Source organism: Gopherus evgoodei, chromosome 2, assembly GCF_007399415.2.
Source record: "Gopherus evgoodei ecotype Sinaloan lineage chromosome 2, rGopEvg1_v1.p, whole genome shotgun sequence".
Taxonomy (NCBI): domain Eukaryota; kingdom Metazoa; phylum Chordata; order Testudines; family Testudinidae; genus Gopherus; species Gopherus evgoodei.
The window spans coordinates 83,108,191-83,132,024 of record NC_044323.1 but is presented as its reverse complement, the minus strand read 5'-3'; the positions used below and the strand labels follow the sequence as shown (position 1 = coordinate 83,132,024).

Below are 23,834 nucleotides of genomic sequence, written 5' to 3'. Positions count from 1 at the left end.
TCTAAGTGTTAAAAATTTGGAGGAGACCTTTATAGGGGGGCTGATTATCCTACATTTGCCTAATGTAGAGTTTCTTGCACCATTCTCTGAAGCATCCGGTACTGGTCATTCTCAGAGAAATAACCAGGTGGATTAGATGGACCACAAATCTGATTTGGTATGACAATTCCTATATTCTCTAAGTTTTGTTTTGAGGATTTGTCTGCCTTGCTAATATTTATAATGTGAAATCATACTTCCTGCCAATTTCCTTTGATTAATTGCATATTTTAATTTGTTTGGGATAAATCTAATCAAATTAAAATCTTATGCATTATCACTATTGGCTTCTTATTGTCCTGCACGTAGGTACTAAGCCTAAATGTCCTATTTATTGAATTTCTAGTACTCTGCTGTGTAAACTTATATTTACTTTTAATATGATATACTCGGTTTTTTTTTCTGTTGTCTAGTTCAGGGGCAAACTTGTTTGTAGAGAAAATGTAGGACTCAAAAATTCTTAACTGTAGATTAGAGAAATAAAATAATGTTACCTTCTCTTTTTTTTTTTTTATATACGTGAAGTGAAGTTCAGATGTAAAATGGCCATATTTAAATTACTTGTGCATGGAAATAGCACATCTCACATCAAAGAACACTTTAAAAAAAGATACTACGCAATTGCTTATAATGATAGAAATGTATTTGATATCTTACCTGATGCCTTGTAGAACCATTTTCAGCCTATATAGTTTTCTGTAATCACAGATTTTTGTTGATTCTAACTAGCTCATATCTCTGCAGTGCCAACTTTTGCTGTAATATTTTTAGTGCACCTATTGTGAGGTTTCTATTTAAAGTATAATGTGATTTTGAAGTTTATTATGAAACCTTCATATTAATTTGTTAGGGGGAAAAAAAACATGTCTATGAAAGACCATGGACATAGAAGTCAATTGGAAGATGTACCAAATTCAAATAATCAGAATTGCTCCCTGAAATAGAAATACCATTTAAAGGTGGCTTCTCTTGCCTTTTTGTTAGGACTACCGACCATCATGGGTGAAATCCTGGACCTATTAAAGTCGATTGTAGTTTTGCTATTAACTTCATTAGGGCTAGGACTTTACTTTCACCCTATGTCTTTCACATGTCAGGTAAATACAGTTACTTATATAAAATCCATGTGTGTTTGTGGATTTAGGTGTGACATGAGTAATTCTACGTTTGAATTTAGAATTTTAATTTCAGTAATTTTTGAATTACTGAAATTACTGAATTTAATTCTGAGGTTGTAGTGCTATTTGGAGAAAGTTGACAGCATTTTTTTGTGGGTGTCTGTTTTAAGCTGTTGCCTCTTATTTAAATGATTACAGTACAACATTTTCATTTTCTATTAATAGCTGTTAAATAAATTGCATGTCACTTAACATATGTACAGAAACATAATTAGGTGCTTCACACAAAATACAAAATCAAATTCTGTTAAGCTCCATATCCTCAGGTTTAAAGTTCTATCTTGAGCTCTTGAATGCTGAGCAGCTTTGCCGTCTTACCTGGAGCAAAATGCATCATATATAATGCTGGGTGCATCACTTCAAGCTGATTGCCTCTTAAAAATCTGCTCTTGTTTCATTTTTTTTTAAACACAACACCTCAAATTACTACACTGACATTCTACAATAATTTTGGATGCTTTTAAACCAGACCTGGGCAAACTACGGCCCGTGGGCCACATCCGGCCCGCGGGACTGTTCTGCCTGGCCCCTGAGCTCCCAATTGGGGAGCCTAGTCTCTGGCCCCTTCCCTGCTATTCCCCCATCCCCGCGGGCCACACTCTGGCCCACCGCTCCCACTGGGCAGTATGGGGAGCACACTTGGCTCTGGCCAGGTGTCATGGCTGCAAGCTCCTGCTGCTGGTAAGGGGGCAGGGAGCGGTGGTGGGGGGTTGGATAAGAGAGCAGGGCTCCTGGGGGGCAGTCAGGGAGGAGGGGGCAGAGGTTTGGGGCGGGGCAGTCGGGATGGGAACAGAGAGGGTTGGGAGTGATATGCATTTTTTTTTTTGTTAGGTCCATTGCATTATTTTTTTTCTTTTTCTCTAAATTAAGGACTATCAATAGTAGGGAAGAGGGATACAAACCAGTTATGTACGTTAATTTATATTAACTTTTTAACCCTACAGCCCCGCAATCTATCCATTGTCAGCCGCTCAGTTTCATATGGTGTCACAGCATAGGTTGTTCTTTAAGAGAAATTTCAGAGGACAGACAAAGTGGTCTCATGAATTAGTTTTTATAGAGGATTACATGCATAAGGGACAATGAGGAGCAAAGCATAGTGGCTGTGTTGATTTTGGGGGAGTTCAAGGGTGCTGGAGTTCAGCTCACCATTGAGTCCAAATATCAAAGATTGTTAAGTATTTTCTGGTCAGCTGACCGTCACGAGGTTTGTTTAAAAACTACATGAAGTCCACTATAGATCTGTCATTATTACTTAGACACTGTGCTGCCATGTGACCAATTTTCCTAACTATGGTGGTAGAAGGGCTTTTGCTGAACTGATTTCAATTTGACCCATCCCCTTCTTTGAATAATTAATAGAGTATATATTTGTGCTCTATGGGATGTATGCATAGAATAACTTGTACCTTCAATAATTTGTGTTTTTACATTAATCCCAATTGAGAATATTTCAGAAGTTTTCTTAGAGTTGCTAGACTTGTTTTTAAAAAACAAAACAACTCACACTGAATATATACTTGTTTTATTTCTTTTGTTAGATTTAAACAATTGCCAAAACAAAACAAAGTTAAATAAAAACCCATACAGAAAATTCTAGGCCCCTGATAATTATTTTCACAATATAATGACCACTTTGCAGCTTTTAAAAACTCCTGTTAAATAACAAACAGCCTGGCAGCAGGATTAAACAACCATAAACATTAACGAATGAACTCAGCCAGCCAGTAAATAAAAGCAACAGAAAAGCTCCTTTCCATTGTACCATTGCTGTTGGGGTTTTATGGGGAAAGCTGAGGGTATTTTCCTATCAAATAAATGACTTTTACAACGTGCCCTCAGATTTGCTAAGTTTGGGGTATTTCAGATCCTTGGATCACTCAGAGAGCACTCACTGTACAGCTCCCTCTCCAGTATAGCAAGGGTGATGCAGCTTGAGCATCGTTGCTGATCTCAGCTGTGGCAGTATGGAGAGAGGCAATCTCTCTGGTAGTCACAGCCTAGGTCATTTAGTGGATTCTCTTCTTAAGATCTGATTGGAATTTGGTTCTGAATTATATAGTTGCAAATTCCCTTTCTTCTTTTCTACGTATACTTTCCCATGGCTTCTCAGCATCCCTTTTAGAACTGTACGGATGTGTTTCAATTTTTCTGTCTGGTTTAAATCTCCATCCTCCCTCTACTGGGCTGATTTCATGTAATCTTCCATATTTTTGTCCTCAGTTGCCAGTTCTTAGTTGACCAAAGGGGTTGCTGTCCTGTTACTCACTGCTCTTCATTTGTTCCCAGTGGCAGTATATAGAGCTGTACCCTCTTTGTATGTCAACCTGAGGATCATGGGATCAAGACTGGTATTAGCTCATCCACATGGCAGTCTAGGCCGCAAATCCTAGACTCGCTCTTCTTGATAGATAATGTATTCCAGTGGTTTTCAACCTGTGGCTCATTGTCCCCTGTAGGTCCACAGACTGTCTTAGATTTCTAAAGGCTCTGCACTTCCTTTTGGGATTTTTTTAGGATTCTGCAAATGAAAAAATGTTGAAAACCACCGTATTCTAATAAATTGAAACCAAATTTTCAAACTTATATGCTTAGTTCAATAAAGATAAATGCAAAGTGCTCCACCTAGGAAGGAACAATCAGTTTCACACATACAGAATGGGAAGAGACTGTCTAGGAAGGAGTATGGCAGAAAGAGATCTAGGGGTCATAGTAGACCACAAGCTTAATATGAGTCAACAGTGTGATACTGTTGCAAAAAAAGCAAACGTGATTCTGGGATGCATTAAAAGGTGTGTTGTAAACAAGACACGAGAAGTCATTCTTCCGCTTTACTGTGCGCTGGTTAGGCCTCAACTGGAGTATTGTGTCCAGTTCTGGGCACTGCATTTCAAGAAAGATGTGGAGAAATTGGAGAGGGTCCAGAGAAGAGCAACAAGAATGATTAAAGGTCTTGAGAACATGACCTATGAATGAAGGCTGAAAGAATTGGGTTTGTTTAGTTTGGAAAAGAGAAGACTGAGAGGGGACATGATAGCAGTTTTCAGATATCTAAAAGGGCGTCATCAGGAGGAGGGAGAAAACTTGTTCACCTTAGCCTCCAATGATAGAACAAGAAGCAATGGGCTTAAACTGCAGCAAGGGAGATTTAGGTTGGACATTAGGAAAAAGTTCCTAACTGTCAGGATAGTTAAACACTGGAATAGATTGCCTAGGGAAGTTGTGGAATCTCCATCTCTGGAGATATTTAAGAGTAGGTTAGATAAATGTCTATTAGGGATGGTCTAGACAGTATTTGGTCCTGCCATGAGGGCAGGGGACTGGACTCGATGACCTCTCGAGGTCCCTTCCAGTCCTAGAGTCTATGAGTCTATGAGTTAAGCACCTAAATCCAGATTTAGGAAAGTAGACAGAAGTGACCTGTATAACAAGGAGCCTTATGCTGTGAGCTGGGGACCCTGGGGCTAAGCCAAGCTCAGAGCAGTGAAGAAATCACTCCAGGCAAGGAGACCTGGGAGAGAAATGACTAATCAGGGAAGAGAGACCCCAAGAGGAACTGAAAAGGCTGGGTAGAAAGTGGCTCAGGAAAAACCACCTCACAAGTAAAGGAGCAAACCTAGCTGTTCAGTACAGGGCCTGTTCCAGAATCCAGAGTAAAAGGTGTGATTGGATTCCCGTACCAACCCTAGGGAAGGAAGGTGAACAAGTCTATTGCAAGGATATTGAACCCAGTGGATGGGAGAGGCTGCCAGCTAAGCCCTGAAGAAAGGCCGAGGAATAGCCCCAGTGAAGAAGGAAGGATTGTGTGTGTGTTTTAAATGCACTTTGGGACTTTAAGTTTGGACAATTAGATGATGGAACCTAAATATATGGAAGACTTATTTATCGAAGGATGGTCTGCCCTTCAAGCTGGTATATGGAGGGACAAGGCTGGTCACCAGAATTTCCACTTTAGTTCCAGGGGGCGGTTAAGCAGGTCCTAGTGGTCCTCCAGCAGCACCTAGGGAATCAACAGAAGCAGTGGGAGATGCAGATAGATCTACAGAATGATTGCACATGTGAGACTTGAGACTTGAACCTGGCCTTGTCTAATCTTATGGGACCACCATCTTAGCCTTTAGCAATATGCTCCTTACTATACCTCTCTTGGAAGGTGGCTTTTCTAACTGAAATCACTTCTGCCAGAAATGGGTCTGACTTGACATTGGAGCCACCATACTGTCTTCTTTAAAGCTCAGGTGTACTTATGCCCTTATCTGAGTTTCCTACCTTAAAGTAGTTTCAGATTTTTATAGCAGTCAACGTGTTTAGTTACCTGTGTTTTACCTAGAGCTTCATGCAAATAGGAATGAACAACGACTACACGCATTGGGTGTTAGTCTTAGACAAGCTCTAACATCCTATATAGAGGACTAAACCATTTTAGCAGTCTAACACTTTTTGTGGCTATAGTGGACAGGATGATCTACATGATCTCCTCATGGAGAATCTCATCTTGGATAACTTTATGTATCCATTGTTGTTAGGAATGGACAGGTGTTTCATCACCAAGTAAAGGGTATGGTGCCAAAAGTGAAATCTCTGCAAGCTCCGTGGAAACTTTTTAAAGACAGCATAATAGAGGCTCAACTTAAATGTATACCTCAAATTAAAAAATATGGTAAAAAACAAAAAAGAGCCATCGTGGCTAAACAACAAAGTAAAAGAAACAGTGAGAGGCAAAAAGGCATACTTTAAACAGCAGAAGTTAAATGCTATTGAGTAAAATAGAAAGGAGCATAAACACTGGCAAATGAAGTGTTAAAATACAATTAGGAAGGTCAAAAAAGAATTTAAGGAACAGTTAGCCAAAGACTCAAAAAGTAATATATATTTTTTTAAGTACATCAGAAGCAGGAAACCTGCTAAACAACCAGTGGGGCCATTGGTTGATTGAAGTGCTAAAGGAGCACTCAAGGACAGTAAGGCTATTGTGGAGAAACAAAATGAATTCTTTGCATCGGTCTTCACGGCTGAGGATGTGAGGGACATTCCCAAACCTGATCCATTCTTTTTAGGTGACAATCTGAGGAACTGTCCCAGTTTAAGGTATCATTAGAGGAGGTTTTGGATCAGACTGATAAATTAGACAGCAATAAGTTACCAGGACCAGATGGTAGTCACCCAAGAGTTCTAAAGGAACTCAAATGTGAAATTGCAGAAGTACTAGATAAGGAAGTGTTATTTACTCCTTCTCATAACACAAGAACTAGGGGTCATCAAATGAAATTAATAGGCAGCAGGTTTAAAACAAATAAAAGGAAATATTTCTTCACAAAATGCACAGTCAACCTGTGGAACTCCTTGCCAGGCGATGTTGTGAAGGCCAAAACTATAACAGGATTCAAAAAAGAACTAGATAAATTCATGGAGGATAAGTCCATCAATGGCTATTGGTGTCTCTAGTCTCTGCTTGCCAGACGCTGGGAATGGACGACAGGGAATGGATCACCTGATGATTACTTGTTCCTTCTGGGGCACCTGGCATTGGCCACTGTTGGAACACAAGATACTGGGCTAGATGGACCTTTGATTTGACCCAGTATGGCCGTTCTTATGTTCTTATGCCAGGTAGAAAGTACACTGAAATCAACTGAAGCCTTACTGTTGACTTCAATGGCCTTTGGATTTCACCCTTATTCACTAGTGTTTATTCTCCTACTTAAAAATAGTAAAGCCATCCTACCAGAAACAATACTATATGGCTTAGCTGATCAATCACACACTACATATACTAAATAGCAAATACTAGGCAGTGAAAAGTTTTGAAGAATCCACAGGCTGAGATCTGCTTACATAAACTGCTAGACACTACAGCAATACAAATAAATAATAAATTAAATATTTCTGAATACAGGATTGTTTTGATCACAATTCACAGACACAAAAGGCCAAAATTTGTCTTGCATTTTGTTAGTAAGAGAGTTTGACCAGATCTACAAGATAAATTGGTATTTGAAGCAAAACACATTAAAAGCAAGGAACAAGATTTTTTAAAAGGCCTACTTAAGTACAACTGCTCATCAAATGTATGATCAGCACCTAACGTCCCATTTGCAGTGTAATTTGTACCATACCTGGAAACTGGTTACAATACAGTAATGTCCTGATAGAATTAAAAACAGATTCCTGTCTTGTAGCACAGTTAGAAACAAACCATATTTTAAACTTTTTCTCCAACAGTGCTGCAGCTTAACAAAAAAGTCTAATGATCTGTCATGGTTCAGAATTGGTCTTGAATTTACAGTGAAATCCAGTGGATAAAGTATGCTGTATAACTAGTTTTTGCATGTTCTGAGAAACTGACTGGGGAAAGGAAAGATGAGCAGAAAGCTATAAATGAAGAGGAGGAGGATGGTCCAGTGGGCGTTCATCTCTGCAGCACTAGTTTTTTTACCGAAAAGCTTCTTTGGGCCTCCCTTGTGGCTTAAAAAAAAAAAAACAACTAGTGCTGCAGAGATGAAGTACCAGATTTCTGTGCATTTTGTGATACTGATGCCTTGGAAATGGTGCCATGCTTAATAAGACTTAATAGACTCAAGCTGCTTGAAAACAAATGGCTTTTATTCCTTGACATGAATGATCTTTACTTTTCTTGGTGTTCAGCTCGAATCCTTTTATCACACTTCGAATTTAAATGCTGTTCATTGCCTTGATCACCCACTGGTCCACCCTTCCTCCTCTTCTTCACTAAGAATGGAGGATTTCTTACGTGACAATTTCCTTTCTGCTAGTAACATCTCCTACAATTCTGTAATGACTGGGCTGCAGTATCTGGAGGCATTTCCAAGTTGTGGCACAATCTAGGCTGCCAATGCCTCCTTAGCCTGTTTATGGACAAATGAGTCATTCCAAAGATGTGTAAAATTCATAGAATGATATTACCAGCAACATCAATGTCATCTCATTAACTACTGAAAGCAGGCAACTGTCTGCGTAGTAACCTCCAAATTAAAAAAAAAATGCTGACCTTTGGCTAACGAGCTGACCATTGCCACATCCAGGTAGGCAGAATTATGGGAGATGCTACTAGCAGAAAGGAAATTATTGGGTAAGAAATTTTCCATTCTAATGTGCAGCATTTCGAACAATTTTGTTATGTCTGGGAAGGAGCAAACAGTGACACAGAAGCTGGGAGGCATAAAGAAAAAGTAAAATAAGAATTAGATAGAAAAGGAATCCCACCCACAAAGGTTGCTCAAAAGGCCCCCACCTGCAGAGAAGGAGGCCTTCAGGTGAGATACCATTGAAGAAGGAATCAAGGCACAGAAGGGAGAAGAAGTTGCCAGAGGCTTGAAGGGAAGTCCCTGTCTGTACTTGTTCTTCAAAATGTGATGCAGATGTGTATTCTACTTAGGTGTGAGTGCACCCAATGCACTGGAGCCAGAGAGCTTTGCCTAGCAGTACCTATAGGGGGCGGCGCTCACACGCTGTGACCTTAGCCTTCCCCTGGCGCTGCCCTGACCCCTTTAGTTCCTTTGCAGCATACATCAGAAGTTCAAACTGCAAGGCAGAAGGACAGACTATTGGAACACCTCTGCATTACATCTCAAAGAACATCAGTTACAGGTAGGAAACCATTTTTTCTTCAAGTAGATGCAGTTATGTATTCTACTTACGTGACTCACAAGCAGCACTCATAGGAGATCCTTAAAAAGAGGACTGCTGGACTGCCTTTGCAAACTTTGTATCTGACCTGGATGCAGCAATAATGGTATAGTGGTTTGTAAAAGTATGCATAGAAGAACAAGTGGCAAATGTCCAGTACAGGAATGTCACTTAGAAATTCTGTAAATACAAAGTATCCTGTGGCACCTTATAGACTAACAGACGTATTGGAGCATAAGCTTTCGTGGGTGACACAGTGGGTATTCACCCACAAAAACTTATACCCCAATACGTCCCTTAGTCTATAAGGTGACACAGGATACTTTGTCACTTTTTTACAGATCCAGACTAACATGGCTACCCCTCTGATACTTGACAGTCACCTGGGGTCTTGTGCAATGAGCTCACACCCTTAGACGAGGCATACCCTGGGCTACTTCGTATTCTATGGTGATATAGGAAAATATCCACCTGGAGGTCATCTGCAAGAGACCACTTTATCCTTCATTCAGTCTGCATATGAAACAAACAAATGAAATGAAGAGTAGAAAGGTTTGGTTCTATCCAGATGAAAAGCTAAACGTTGCCTGACATCTAACAAGTGAACGCGTTGTTCTTCGGGGTTGAATGTGGCTTAGGGAAGAACACTAGTAAATATACAGCTTGGTTCAAGTAAAACTGGGAAACCACTCAATTAAAACTTAGGGTGCAGCCATAGGGTTATTTTGTCTTTAAAAAATTGCATGTAAGAGGGCTTCACCATCAAAGCGTGCAACTCACCCACTTTCCTTGCAGCTGTTATTGCCAAAAGGAAGACAGTTTTCAGGCACCAAAGGGAGAAAGAAGAAGTTGCCAGAGGTTCAAAGGGAGGTCCAACATGAGATGCTAAGACAGTATCACAGTCTCACAAAAGAACCAGCTCTTTAACTGGCAGGTGGAGACAAGTAACTCCTTTCAAGAATGTCACTGCCATGGAGTTTGAAAACACCAACTTACCATGAATGGGAGGATGAAATTCCAAAACAGCCATCAGGTGGACTCCCAACTAACTAAGTGGAAGACCAGAAGTCTGAAAGTGTAACAAGTACACCAAGATGTCCTGGATAAAAACCTACCTATGGCTGGACTCCCTGGGCTGGCAACAATATTGAAAACTGTTTCAACTCCGCCAAACAGGCTCCTCTCTCTCAGTTCAGATTTTTCTGTGATGAAGTCATGGCAACTTGCGGGGGTGGTAAGAGCCCCAATATATTTATCTTTCTCAGAGCCCATGCCTTAACAGCACTAGGGTCATCTGGCTGGGAGACAGCTAGCCATAATTCACTTTCTGCTGAGCCTCGGAAAGCTCCCTGATATATAGAGCATGTTTCGGACTTTGCCCAGTGCTTGTGAGACTGCTCTGCCATGCCTGAAAGGGGGAAGAGGAGCTCACCAGGAGAGTGCTACAGCAAAGGCTCCAGGTGGCTGTGGCCATGATGTGGCATAAACCCTGAACAAGGAAGGTGGCTTGGAACAAATAAAAGCTCACTACTGCCTAAAAATAACTTCAAAATAATAAAGGCAAAAGAAAAGGATGGGAGCAAATCAACCACCACTTGATTGCTGCCACAGAGGCAGTAGATCTGGCAGCAAACAGAAGGCGGCATGGCCAGTACACACTGTGCCACAGCTTTGAACTGCCTCTGGAAACTGCAGAGTAGTGGGAGCAGTCCAGATGTAACAGGATTTTGTTTTTTTTTAAATAAACAGCAGCAAAGTTGTTCCAAATGGTAAATTTTAAAAGATCTCCTGGAGAAGTGCAGATCCTTTTAATGCATACAATTCTTTCTTTCTGGTGGATCTCTGTTTTTGATCTATTAAAAAATGCTATGTGTTCTTTACAGAAGCAAATGTAAAGAGAAACCTTAATGTATATTTTTAAAAACTGCAATATACAAAATAGCTATATTCAAAATTCATCCCTATGAAATGGTATTAATTTATACATATACCTACTTTACTTCATAAGACATTTACCCTTACTTTGTCAATGCTGTACTAGCATAAAAATACAATAATTTGCACACAAAGAATTCAATTTATATAAGAGATAAAAATTCTAGTGAATGGCATTTCACTACATCTACAAGTTCAGCTCATTCTTTCTGCCCGGATGTGCAATCGTAATAAAGCCTTACTTCTGTTTTCCTGAATAATTTTCAAAGCAAGCAGGGGTAAAATGTGTGCTGCTATACTCAAAAAGAATGAAGTATAAAATGAGAAAGTTTCCAAGGGGTAATTATTAATTTAGGTATTTTTTATTTACTTTCTGCTGCTCCTGTTCACAAGCTGAGAACAACAAGATGACGTAGGAGGCCTTTTCCAACCTTATCATTTACAATCCTATGGGTTACAAAAAACATTATCTTACAAATTTTTTTTTGCCTTGGACTGTTCAGTTTCCATCTACTTCCACACACTCACCAGTATAATTTAATTAAATATAAATTAAATAAGTTTTTTTAAAATTTATTTTGCAAATAGCAGTTTTCTCCCACAAGAAGAAAAGTGTTGTTCACCTTTTGTAACTGTTGCATATGTCCATTCCACTCTGGATATGCACGTGCCACATGTACAGCTGTGGGAAATTTTTCCCTCAGGGATATCCATCAGGGCAGCTTTAGCACCTTCTCCTGCCAAGCGCCAATATTGCTGATTATAAAGCACCCAGCTGACCCCACACCCCCTCAGTTCTTTCTTTCCAAAAACACCAATATAGAGGGGCAGGAGGGCCATTCATGAAATGGACATGTACAACACATCGAAGAACAGTTACAAAAGATTAGTAATCATTTTTTTTTCTTCTTTGTGAGAGTGTACATGTGGACTGCGCTCTTGGTGACTCCCAAGCAGTAATATATGAGAAAGGATCGGAGTTTTTGTACATATAGACAACAATACTGCTCAATCAAATTTGGCATCTTCCTTAGAGTAATGGGTAATAATGTAATGGAAGGAGAACATGTGCATCAATGATCCAGTTGCCGCTTTACAAATGTTCTGGATAGGAATCTGTGCTAAGAAAGCTGCTGAGGATGCTTGTGAATGCATGGAATGAGCAGTCTGGGTACTTTGTAAGAAAGGCCTTACTGGATCAGACCAAGGATACGTCTAGCCCAGTATCCTGTCTTTCAACAGTGGCCAATGCCAGGTGCCCCAGAGGAAATAAACAGAACAGGTAATGATCAAATCAACTGAGCCGTCCTTTGTCGCTCATTCCCAGCTTCTGGAAAACAGAGACTAGGGACACCATTCCAGCCCATCCTAGCTAATAGCCATTGATGGACCTATCCTCCATGAATTTACTAGTTCTTTTTTGAATGCTGTTATGGTCTGGACCTTCACAACATCCTCTGGCAAGGAGTTCCACAGGTTGACTGTGCGTTGTGTGAAGAAATATTTCCTTTTATTTGTTTTAAACCTGCTGCTTATTAATTTCATTTGATGACCCCTAGTTCTTGTGTTATGAGAAGGAGTAAATAACACTTCCTTATTAATTTTCTTCACACCAGTCATGATTTTATAGATTATTATACCCCTCCCTTAGTCATCTCTTTTCCAACCTGAAAAGTCCCAGTCTTATTAATATCTCCTCTTGTGGAAGCCATTCCAAACCCCTAATATTTTTTGTTGCCCTTTTCTGAACCTTTTCCAATTCCACTATATCTTTTTGAGATGTGCGACCACATATGCATGTAGTATTCAAGATGTGGGCGTACCATGGATTTATATAGAGGCAATATGAAATTTTCTGTCTTCTTCTTTATCCTTTTTTTAGTGCTTCCCAGCATTCTGTTTGCTTTTTTGACTGCTGCTGCACATTGAGTGGATGTTTTCAGAGAACTATCCACGATGACTCCCAAGGTCTCATTCTTGAGTGGTAACATCTACTTTACACTCCATCATTTTAGATGTATAGTTGGGATTATGTTATCCAATGTGCATTACTTTGCATTTATCAACATTGAATTTCATCTGCCATTTTGTTGCCCAGTCACCCGGTTTTGAGAGATCCTTCGCAGTCTGCCCGGGATTTATTTTGAGTAGTTTTGTATCACCTGCAAATTTTGCAACCTCACTGTTTACCCCTCTTTTCCAGATCATTTATGAATATGTCGAATAGGACTGGTCCAAATACAGACCCCTGGGAGGACACCATTATTTACCTCTCTCCATTCTGACTACTGACCATTTTTTCCTACCCTTTGTTTCCTATCTTTTAACCAGTTACCAGTTTATAAGAGAAGCTTCCCTGTTATCACATGACAGCTTACTTTGCATAATAGGGACCTTGTCAAAGGCTTTCTGAAAACTAAGTACACTATATCCACTGGATCCCCCTTGTCCACATGCTTGTTGACATCCTCAAAGAATACTAGTTGATTGGTGAGGCATGATTTCCCTTTCTAAAAAAACATGTTGACTCTTCCTCAACAAGTTGTGTTCCTCTATGTGTCTGACTATTTTGTTCTTTACTATAGTTTCAACCAGTCTGCCTGGTATTGAAGTCAAGCTTACTGGCCTGTAATTGTTGGGATCACCTCTGGAGCCCTTTTTAAAAATGAGCATCACATTAGCTATCCTCCAGGCATTTGGTACAGAAGCTGATTTAAATGGTAGGTTGCAGACTACAGTGAGTAGTTCTGCAATTTTCACATTTGAGTTCCTTCAGAACTCTTGGGTGACTACCATCTGGTCCTCGTGACTTATTACTGTTTATCAATTTGTTCTAAAAGCTCCTCTAATGACACTCAATCTGGGACAGTTCCTCAGATTTGTCACCTGAAAAGAATGTCTCAGGTTTGGAAATCTCAGTCACATCCTCAGCCGTGAAGATCGATGCAAAGAATTCATTTAGTTTCTCTGCAATGGCCTTACCGTCCTTGAGTGCTCCTTTAGCATCTTGATCATGCACTGGCTTCCTGCTTCTGGTGAACTTAGAAAAAAAAATTGCTATTACTTTTTGCGTCTTTGGCTAACTGTTCTTCAAATTCTTTTTCGACTTTCCTAATTATGTTTTTACACTTAATTTGCCAGAGTTTATGTACCTGTTTATTTTCCTCACTAGGATTTAACTTCCACTTCTAAAGGATGCCTTTTTGCCTCGCACTGCTTCTTTTACTGTGGTGTTTAGCCACGGTGGCTCTTTTTTGGTTCTCTTATCATGTTATTTAATGTGAGGTATATATTTAAGTTGAGTTTCTAGTATGGTGTCTTTAAAAAGTTTCCATGCAGCTTGCAGGGATTTTACTTTCACTGCTGTACCTTTTTAATTTCTGTTTAACCAACCTCCTCATTTTTGTGTAGTCCCCCTTTCTGAAATTAAATGCTACAGTATTGGGCTGCTGTGGTGTTTTCACCATCACAAAGGAGTGTTAAATTTAATTATGGTCACTGTTACAAAGTGGTCCAGCTATATTCACCTCTTGGACCCTGGTCCTATGCTCCATGTATGACTAAATCAAGAATTGCCTCTCCTCTTGTGGGTTCCAGGACTAGCTACTCCAAGGAGCAGTCATTTAAGGTATCTAGAAACGTTATCTTGGCCTTAATGAATGGCCTTACTGAATTTTCAGACAGATAATAATTTGTCCTGAAATCATTTTTAAGAATACAGCGATGTCCTCCAGATACACAAATAACACAAGTCTAATGAACTTGCCATATATTTTGTGAAGATATTTCCAAATCTTTATAGTGTTCAACCGATGATAGTACCATCACCTTTTCACCACTTTTATGCAAATCAGTATTTTAGGATATTCTAAGGAACACCATTATCTTTCTTTGTAACAGAGTATATGTGCTTTTTCCTGTGAACTTTTAAAAAAGTTATAATAGAGATGGTTATTTTTCTGTTTAGTGCTAATACTGTATATAACCTACTTTTGCAGCCAAGCAAGAGTACTCTGTTCAAAGGAAAGTGAAGTTGTTTTGTTGTTATCAGCACACATAACATGATATGTGTCTACTTACAAGACATTGAGTTCTACAGCAATTTCTATTATGCTGGAAGCATAGTCAGTTTTATCTCTGTAAGGGTCTGCAGCATTACAAATGTGTTTTAATTACCATTAATGCTTTCTGACTCCTCGTACCAATGGATTAAAAATGGAGTTATGTTGTAAATCTCTGCCACCTACTTCATAAGGTATAAAATAGCTCTTGTTTGTGAACAGACTATAATACTGGCTTCTGAACTGCAGAGAAACTTCTAGATGCCTGAATTGGGGTGAAAATTTCCAAGGAATAACATATTGAATCGACATATTATTTTGTCATACATATAGCTAATGGCTGTCTATCCAGATATAAATCTTGTATCTTAGCTCTTTTTTATTGTAACTATATCTATTATGTTCATCCAACTTGACAGCTAGTATAAAATGTCTAACTGATGTGTTACATTTAAAATGCCTTTTCAAAATGCTGTGGGACTTAGTGTTCTTTACTAATTGCTCAGTAGGGAAAAAGTAGGCTGATAGAAAAGAAAAAAAAATAGCCAGAGTGGGGAGAGATGACATAGTGTCGATAATTAATATAAATTGACTTTATTACACAGTTTTTTTTCCAAGTAATAAAATACAACTGGACTTTTTATTTATTTATTTATTGCTTAAATTATTGCCCTTTAACCTTGAACAAAAAGTGTACTGCCCAAATTTTGTACTTGTATATTTGGCCCTAAAGCAGAGTTAATTTACACCTGTAATCTATCCTATATTATTCCTGTCAGGAGTAAAAGTAATGTTTGTGTTTGTGGGAGAATGAAGAGATTAGTTAGGGCCCATTTTTTGTCAAGGCACATTTGTAGACCAGGATTCCTGATCCCTAGGCTCTGCACCACATCTCTCCCATAGTTCCAGTTGCAGGTGACCTGAGAAGGGCCTTGCCATGGATTTGGGGAGGAACCAAGATACCTCTCTGACTCAATGAGCCACATCATTTTAGGTGTGCATGTTTTGTCTATGGCTACGGAGAACTTGGTTCCTTGAATGTGTTCAGCAAAATCATAGGGCTAATTTATTAAGTGTTCACCATTAAAAAGTCAGTATTTGATAACATTTACCACAGAGAGGTATTTCAGAGGCAAGAATTTTCCTCTATACTTGGATTAGGAAATTTGCGATAATGGTTGGTAAATGCTAACTTTTCAGTGCTGTCCACTACTGTTCTTTCCTTCAGGTCCCATATTGTGTATGTTTGGATTAGTACTAGTTGTATAAAAGCCACATTCAGGATAAGGGTCTCATTGGGTTAGGCACTATAGAAATACATAGGCTGACACTGTTCCTTTCCTGAATGGTTTGTAGTCTAATTTTAAGGGAAGGTACAACAAGTGAGTGTGACAGACAGCTTGAGGGAAGTGAGATGGATAACAGTAAATGATAGAAACCTATTGTTACATAGATTGTGCACAAATCATTGTTTTTTAAATTGGAAGATATATAGCTATACTATATGAAATAAAGTATATATCAGTTATCCCATAGATAACACATCTGATGAGGAAGAAGATGCCAATATCAGTTATTATTCTGTTCAGAACCACTGAACCAAACTGTATTGGTTTTCTCTCTCAAACTGTTCTGTATTGTATATCAGAAGTTTTAAAATCAATTATTTTTGTTTTTTAAACTAAAATGTAAGATAAAAGACAATAGTGATACCCAGAAGCAAGTGGGATTAGGGGTATGGAACAGCTTCCATATATGGAGAGAGAAAAATACTGGGACTGTTCAACTTGGAAAAGAGATGACTAAGAGGGGATATGATAAAGGTTTATAAAATTTTGACTAGTGTGGAGAAGGTGAATAAGGAAGTATTTTTTACTCCTTCACATAACACAAGAACTAGGAGTCACCCAATGAAATTAATAGGCAACAGGTTCAAAACAAACAAAACGAAGTATTTCTTCACACAATGCATAGTTAACCCGTGGAACTCATTTCTGGGGGATGTCGTGAAGGCCAAAACTATCACAGGATTCAAAAAAGAACTAGATAAGTTCATGGAGGATAAGTTCATCAATGGCTGTTAGCCAGGATGATCAGGGATGCAACTTCTGTGTTCCAGATCATTTGATGATTGCCTGTTCTGTTCATTCTCTCCGAATCACTTAGCATTGATCACTATCAGAAAACAGGATACTGGGCTGGATGGACCATTGGTCTGACTAGTATGTCTGGTCTTTTGTATCTTGCTTCATATTTTTCTGTTGGTACTTTTTTATTATCTTGTGTATATAGTTGGTTATAGTGGTACTCTTAGTATTTGGATAATTAGTAGTACTAGGTAGTTAAGTAGCATTTAGTTTGAAATGCACTAACCAGGTTTTAAACACTGTCATGTGGGATGTGATCCCTAATATTGACCCCACACTCCATGTTCATTGTGCCTTGGAGAAGGGCATGTTAAAGACAAGCGCTCTGACTGTAAGTCTCTCTAGTTTGTCTTTTGTAGTGAGCCCTAGATCCATTTCAGTTAGGAATTGTATCTGGTCTCTCAGTTTCTGAGTGACCCTTCTCTTTACTACTTGTATGTTAAAAAGGTGGCACATCAAACTCCATGGGTTAGAGTATGCTTTATCCATATGGAAGTATAAAATTAGATGAGAATTGAACAATGAAAAGAATATTGCCAGTACATTATTTGTTTAGTTTTTATTTGATTGATCAGATATGAACAGACTTCATTGGATAGACTTTTTTACTTTTCCCATCAAGTACTGAAAACAAAGTAGACATCCAAGATCTTGGAATTAATGATTGTGTGACACTTGTCTTGGGAGATACAAACTTTAAAGAAAAAATAAAAATAAAAATACTGCTTAACAAGTCTGCAACCAGTTGTTCCCCAGCAAAAAAGCATAAACTAAACATAGGAACTTTCTCCTCAAACTGACAAGAGGTACTTTTGGTTTTTAAAGGGGAATGGAAGAGGAAGTGTTTACTGATGGAAGAGTGAAATAGTGCACAGTATATTCGTTATGCCAAAGGTCGTGATAATGCAGTTGTTTCTATAGTCTTGTTTTCAAATTGCTGTTGAGCTTTGTACTTTTTATTGTACATTTTAAAATATCATGGACCTAAGCATGCAGTAGGAAGCCCTATTATTTATATGAAATATTAAATGTTATTCTTGCCAGTGTGTATCAAGATTTGTAGCTAGTAATGTTTTACTGATCCTCTAAAAAGGGTAGTATAAGCAGTAATAATATTTTTTACAGTAGTCATGAAAAAGCTGATATTTTCAAGTATTAACACACCATGGTGTGTGTGATACCATAATTACCGCTTGTATAAAGTATGGAATAATAACTGAGCATCTCAGGTACATAGCATGCAGTAACTTTTGGAAACAATTGACTTTAAGGATCACTACTGTCGATAATATAGGCAATACTCTCAGTTGTTTCACATTGTAGTTTAAAAATTTCTTCCTGTTCTTCTTAGCCAACCTAGTTCTATGTGCATGAAGGTTCTGCCTGAGTGAGGACTACAGGAGTAGAATTGGGTCTCAGGCATATCTCGGCTGGTTTTCAGTGCAGGGGCAGCTCCAGGCCCCAGCACGCCAAGCGCGTGCTTGGGGCGGCATGCTGCGGGGGGCTCTCTGCTGGTCACCGGAAGGGCGGCAGGCTGCTCCGGTGGAGGGTCCACTGGTCCCGCGGCTTCAGTGTAGCATGTCTGCGGGAGGTCCACCGGAGCCACGGGACCGGCAACTGGCAGAGTGCCCTCCATGGCAGGAGCGGCGCCAGAGTTTTTGGAGTCCTAGGCAGGAGTCCTTCCACGCTCCCGGTCATTGGCGGCAATTCTGCAGCGGGGGGGCCCTTCCGCGGCGGTCTTCGGGGCACTTCGGCTGCGCGTCCCAGAGTGAGTGAAGGACCCGCCGCAGAATTGCCACCGAAGACCCGGAGCATGGAATGATCCCTCGCCGCCGAATTGCTGCTGAGAGTGGCAAAATGCCGCCCTCCCAAATCCTGGTGCCCTAGGCGACCGCCTAGGTCACCTAAATGGAAGCGTCGGCCCTGCCCCGCGGCATGTTTCAGTGTAAGTTTTGTCTGAGGGTTGCCAATTAAGGCCTATCATATCTTATATTTTAGGCAGTCATACTCCTAACTGAAGTGATCAGAGAAAACTTCAGGAACAGCAAATTGAAACAATGCCTTTTACCCGCCCTTGGGGAGGTGCTTTTCCTGATAGCCAGTCAGGTAAGTCTATAAGATCTATGCAAATCTTTTTAATGTTTCAAATCCTTTTCAGAAGTAAGGTAAACATCCTATGTGGGTATTCGTAGCATTTGTTACCCTCAAGTGCATGCCTTATTAATGTTGAATATGTTCAAGTGCTGTGACCTTAAAAGTACAGGGGATTTGCAACTCTTTAAAATCCCACACTGTTGAGCCCACTTTCTCTCGCTCTCTTTCATTAGCTACTGCCATTAAGAGAAGGAAATGCCTGAAGCTCTTGTTAGAAATAAAATGTAACTTGTAAAGGGGCCATGGAATTATTTGGTTGCCATTTTATATTCCCCCTCTACTTTTTGAATCTCCAAGACAGATTATAGAAGTTTTAACATCGTTGTTTACATTTCTTACACTCTTTCACTGTAGATTTTTTTCATTTTTTCTCAGTTATCCCAGTTCACACTTCTCAATGCTCTGTTATTTCTAAAAATGTTCCTTTGTGCTTACTGAAAGAGGCATTTTAAAACTGAAATGAAGCCTTTAGTGCTTCTAGTTCATGTGATGGTATTTCCCCCCTTGGAAGGAGGGAATCCAGAATGATGGTAGCAGGATTTAAATGTTTTCATGTAACAGTGGCAGTTCATGTAGTCTCATTAAACTGTCTTGCTTTTACTAGGCCACTGATGCTGTATGCACAGTAGAAAGTAGCTCTTAGATGTTAACCCTACATTTTCAAAGCAGTGGATGGGGATTTAATTAAAAAAAAATGAAAAAAGCCCCAAACCAGTCTCCATAAATTATTAAAAGCTTTTTCCAACTGTTAAAAGCTTCTTCCACAATCACTGATTTCCCTCCATACTTACAACTCTATTCTCAGATGATTCCTTCCCCACCCACAAAGAAGGTCATAAAACAAATGGGTCTTTCTGCGTTATTTGAATGTGAGTGAATTTGGACCCTGGTTCACTGGTGCAACATTCCCAAGGCTGGCTCCAGGCCCCAGCGCTCCAAGAGCGTGTTTGGGGCGGCATGCCGTGGGGAGCGCTCTGCTGGTTGCCGGGAGGGCGTCAGGCGGCTCCGGTGGACCTCCCGCAGGCGTCCCTGCGGAGGGTCCGCTGGTCCTGCGGCTCCGCCTGCGGGAGGTCCACCGGAGCCGCTGGACCAGCGAGCGGCAGAGCGCCCCCCCCCCCCGAGGTGTGCCGTCGTGCTTGGGGCGGCAAAATGTCTAGAGCCGGTCCTGAACATTCCCTTGCCTGCATTTCAGTGGTGATGTACATGGATCAGTGTTGCCCTGCATCTGGCATGTTAAAAAGCAATTGAGTACTTAACTGAAATTGTATTGCACAAAAATCAAGAAATACAGAATTAAGTATATTATGGTCCTCTGTCTCAATGCACAGGTAAGGTACAGTATAATGTAGACAGCAGTGCAGCATTTTGCCCTTCCTGCCCCTGCATTGTTTTTCAAAACTTACCAGGAGGGGAGACCATCTTTAAGTTTGAATCGGTAGTTTACTTCCATTGTCCTCTGCAGAGACTGTCAATATAGGTTCCAATTGTAAGTGTTTTGTTGTTGTTGTTGTTGTTTTTGTTTTTTATGTGAACAGCTATCCTCTAGGAACTGGGTTGAGATAAAGTAATTTCAAATGGCAAATTTTGATTACTGACATAGGCTGTATTTGAACCGTCGAAATCGCAACAAAAAGAACAATGTTCTCAACCAGCCGTTACGTGGAGTAGCATTTTCTAGACAATGCTAGCTTTTGTAGAAAGAGAAATACTATTAATAGTAATAACAGAAGATGACATTTTTTCTAAACCCCCATATGCGTCTTTTTTCTTCTTTTAAGAATTGTAATTCTGTTTTTATTCTTTAGAAATGTAGATAACTTCAGATTAAAAAGATATGAAAGGATATTGCATGTTATACTTTGTGTCCCTTGAGGCATATGCACTAACTATATTATGTCAATATTTTGAATATTACTATATTAATTTCATAAGTGCACAAGACCAGAGCAAGGGTCTAAAGTGGATATGAGCATTGGTTAACTCCAGTTACAATTATTAATTTCTCTTACACACAAAAGTATTCACGTTATATCCTGCACAGCCCAAATGCATGTTCTCTTATAATTAATATGGTATAGGACTACATTAATGTGAACTAAGCACTTTCAAGAACATATCAGAGGGACCTACATGGAGCACAGCACATTACAGTGCTCTACAAATCACACCCCTCTAGAGTGCTTTGCTGGCACTGGGTAGGCAAGCCCTTATTCCTCCTTACAAGGCATCCTCTGCTTGAACTTGATTGGGCTGTAATGTAAGATTAGAGTTATTTTTCCCTATTCACTTTTGCAGTGGATGGGGAAAGGCAAACTTGGGTTAAAACCCAGTTTGCTAGTGTCCAGAGATGACTTTCACATCCTTTTGACATTTTGTAATATTTCTCAAATGTTGGGGTTATTTTGAGCATTTAATCTCGGATTTTCTTTAACAGTAATGTGAAGAAAAAGTGTAAATTAGAATATATCTGTATAAATATCTGCAGATAAATTAAAAAGAAGAAAGGCAAGGGACAGAACATCATAGCCCAGGGTTAGATGTCCATGGCTGGCGTTAAATTGAATCTCCCCTGGTTATACCATGTAACTTGACAGATCTATCATTTTTGCATGTGTCAGTTCCAAGGGAAATTACCACACTTTTGAATTGGTAGTTAGCTGACATAGAGCTCAAAAGAAATTAAACTGAGTTTTTATCGTCTATCTATTGATACCCATATCTATCGTCTATAGAGTTTTAACATCTATCTATTGATACCCTTTGTAATCAACTTAAACTTTATTCTCCCTTTGAATGAAACAAGGTTTAAGAAATGATAATGTTGGAATGAAAGAAATGAAGTATTTGATTTTTGATTAGGGTTGTACGTATTTGTGTTCCTTGGAAAGGAAAATATATGGAAAGCAATTCATTAATCGCTTTTCTTCAACTAGTATATCTTATTAATGGAATGGTGATGTTGAAATATATATTGAATCTCAAAAGTCAGGAGACACAGAAAATTAATGTTGTTTCTACAACATTAACCTGATCACTTTGTACATCCTAGGCTTTTTAGAGTAAGCAGTACATTAAAAAATTATTCTCTTGAATTTTCCTAGTAAATGTTTTTCTCTTGCAATTACTAGCACCTCTATGCTATCAAATGCAGGTTAGTGCCCAAATGTGCAATTTGTTTTCATGAACTGTTGCAGGTTCTTTCTATACTAAAGAAAATCCAAATAGCCTTCTATTCACCTGACAATTTGTAATATGCCATTTTTTAGAAGCAGCAATCTGTTTACCACTAATAGTGGAATAATAGTCTCATTTTAGTGAATAGAACAAGACTATTCCGATAGGACTGGTAAGTACGGATTCTGGAATATTGTTAGTTCTCTCTAGATAAATAGCAGATTTCCAAGTGCTCCATACTGCGTCTTGAATAAGCTACTCTAATAACTTCTGCATATTTTTCAAAAACAAATTTTCTTTAAAAACTTCTTTAAATTGAGGGACAGTAAGCAAATGTATTTCTAGATATAATTTTAACACAATCATTTCTTAAAAAGATTTTTCCCCCCTATTTTTAGTACTTTAGAAACTTTTGAAGTTCAGAAGAGAACAGATTCTCACTTGGGAGAAGGATTTGCCTTATTTGCCACCAGTTCTATCCAAGTCTTAGTTGGATGTCCCTGAAATGGGACACAGGCTGTACCATTGTGCAAGAGACATGTTATCTTTTTATGTTGTTGCTGTTGAACTATGATCTGAGACTTTTTTTTTTGAATGCTTTAAAAAAAATGTATAAGTCTGTGGATCTGCTGATGTACAGTGCCTTTGCTGCTATAGATCAAAAGAAAAAATACAGTGTAGATAAATCTTATTGTATGAGTAGAAAATTACTTAATTTCATACTAGAAATGGATTGATGCAAGTTGAAATGGACTGTTCATTGAAGTTCCAAATGTGGTAGCAAAAAATAGTGTCTTTAGGTAAAAATAGGTAACGAATTAATCAAAATGATAGCTGAGATTGTAGGACTGGCTTTGAGTGTGAATTACATTGAGCCAATGAAAAATACAAACCTTAGGACAAATACTCATGGGAATTTTACATCATGCTTCAACCATATAATAAAAATCAACTTTTGTGCCATAAAAATTCAAAATATCAAATTCAACTTTTTGTTCCAGAATTTAATCTATCTTCTAGATTTTATTCAGTTGACATATGTATATTAACCTTTTAAAATCTGTTGGGTGTATTTTTCATGGCTGAAATATTATGATTTTTTATTTAAAGGGTTAATATCATTTGTGCTGTTAGCTTCATTGCTGATGCTACCACTTCATTACAGGAAGAAAAAAAGGAGCACCACAGAGAATGCTGGGTTGTTCCCTTGGCTGCTTACACTGTGCTAATGAGGTGCCTTCGGGAAGGGGTAAGGATCTTTTATTCTCCTCAATAGAATTTTTCCACTGTAATAACCCTTCAGGCATTGTGAGATGATTGTAGCCTAAAGCACTGCAGTACATTGTCACTGAAGTATTGCTCCTGAATTTAAATAATTGTGATACGACCATGACCTACGCAGTAGTAGTAGATTGCAAAAATGAAGTAGCTTTCTCTGTATACTCAACATTTATACATTACTTGATTTTGTTTATAAGATAGTAAATGAAGAATTATTA

At 38.9% G+C, this 23,834-nt stretch overlaps 1 protein-coding gene across 6 annotated transcripts in view; it reads left to right on the top strand.

Moving 5' to 3' along the window:
* The window catches only part of ULK4 (unc-51 like kinase 4), a 447,445-nt gene that overhangs the window by 68,069 nt on the left and 355,542 nt on the right, over positions 1–23,834 (top strand). For all 6 annotated transcript variants that reach the window (XR_003998867.1, XM_030551188.1, XM_030551184.1 and 3 more), the window contains exons 18-19: positions 19,006–19,113; positions 23,501–23,584. Coding sequence is in view for 5 of the 6 variants with exons in the window: in XM_030551188.1 (XP_030407048.1) it covers positions 19,006–19,113; positions 23,501–23,584 (192 nt within the window). In the remaining variant the exon portion in view is untranslated. The remainder of the gene's footprint in view (positions 1–19,005; positions 19,114–23,500; positions 23,585–23,834) is intronic.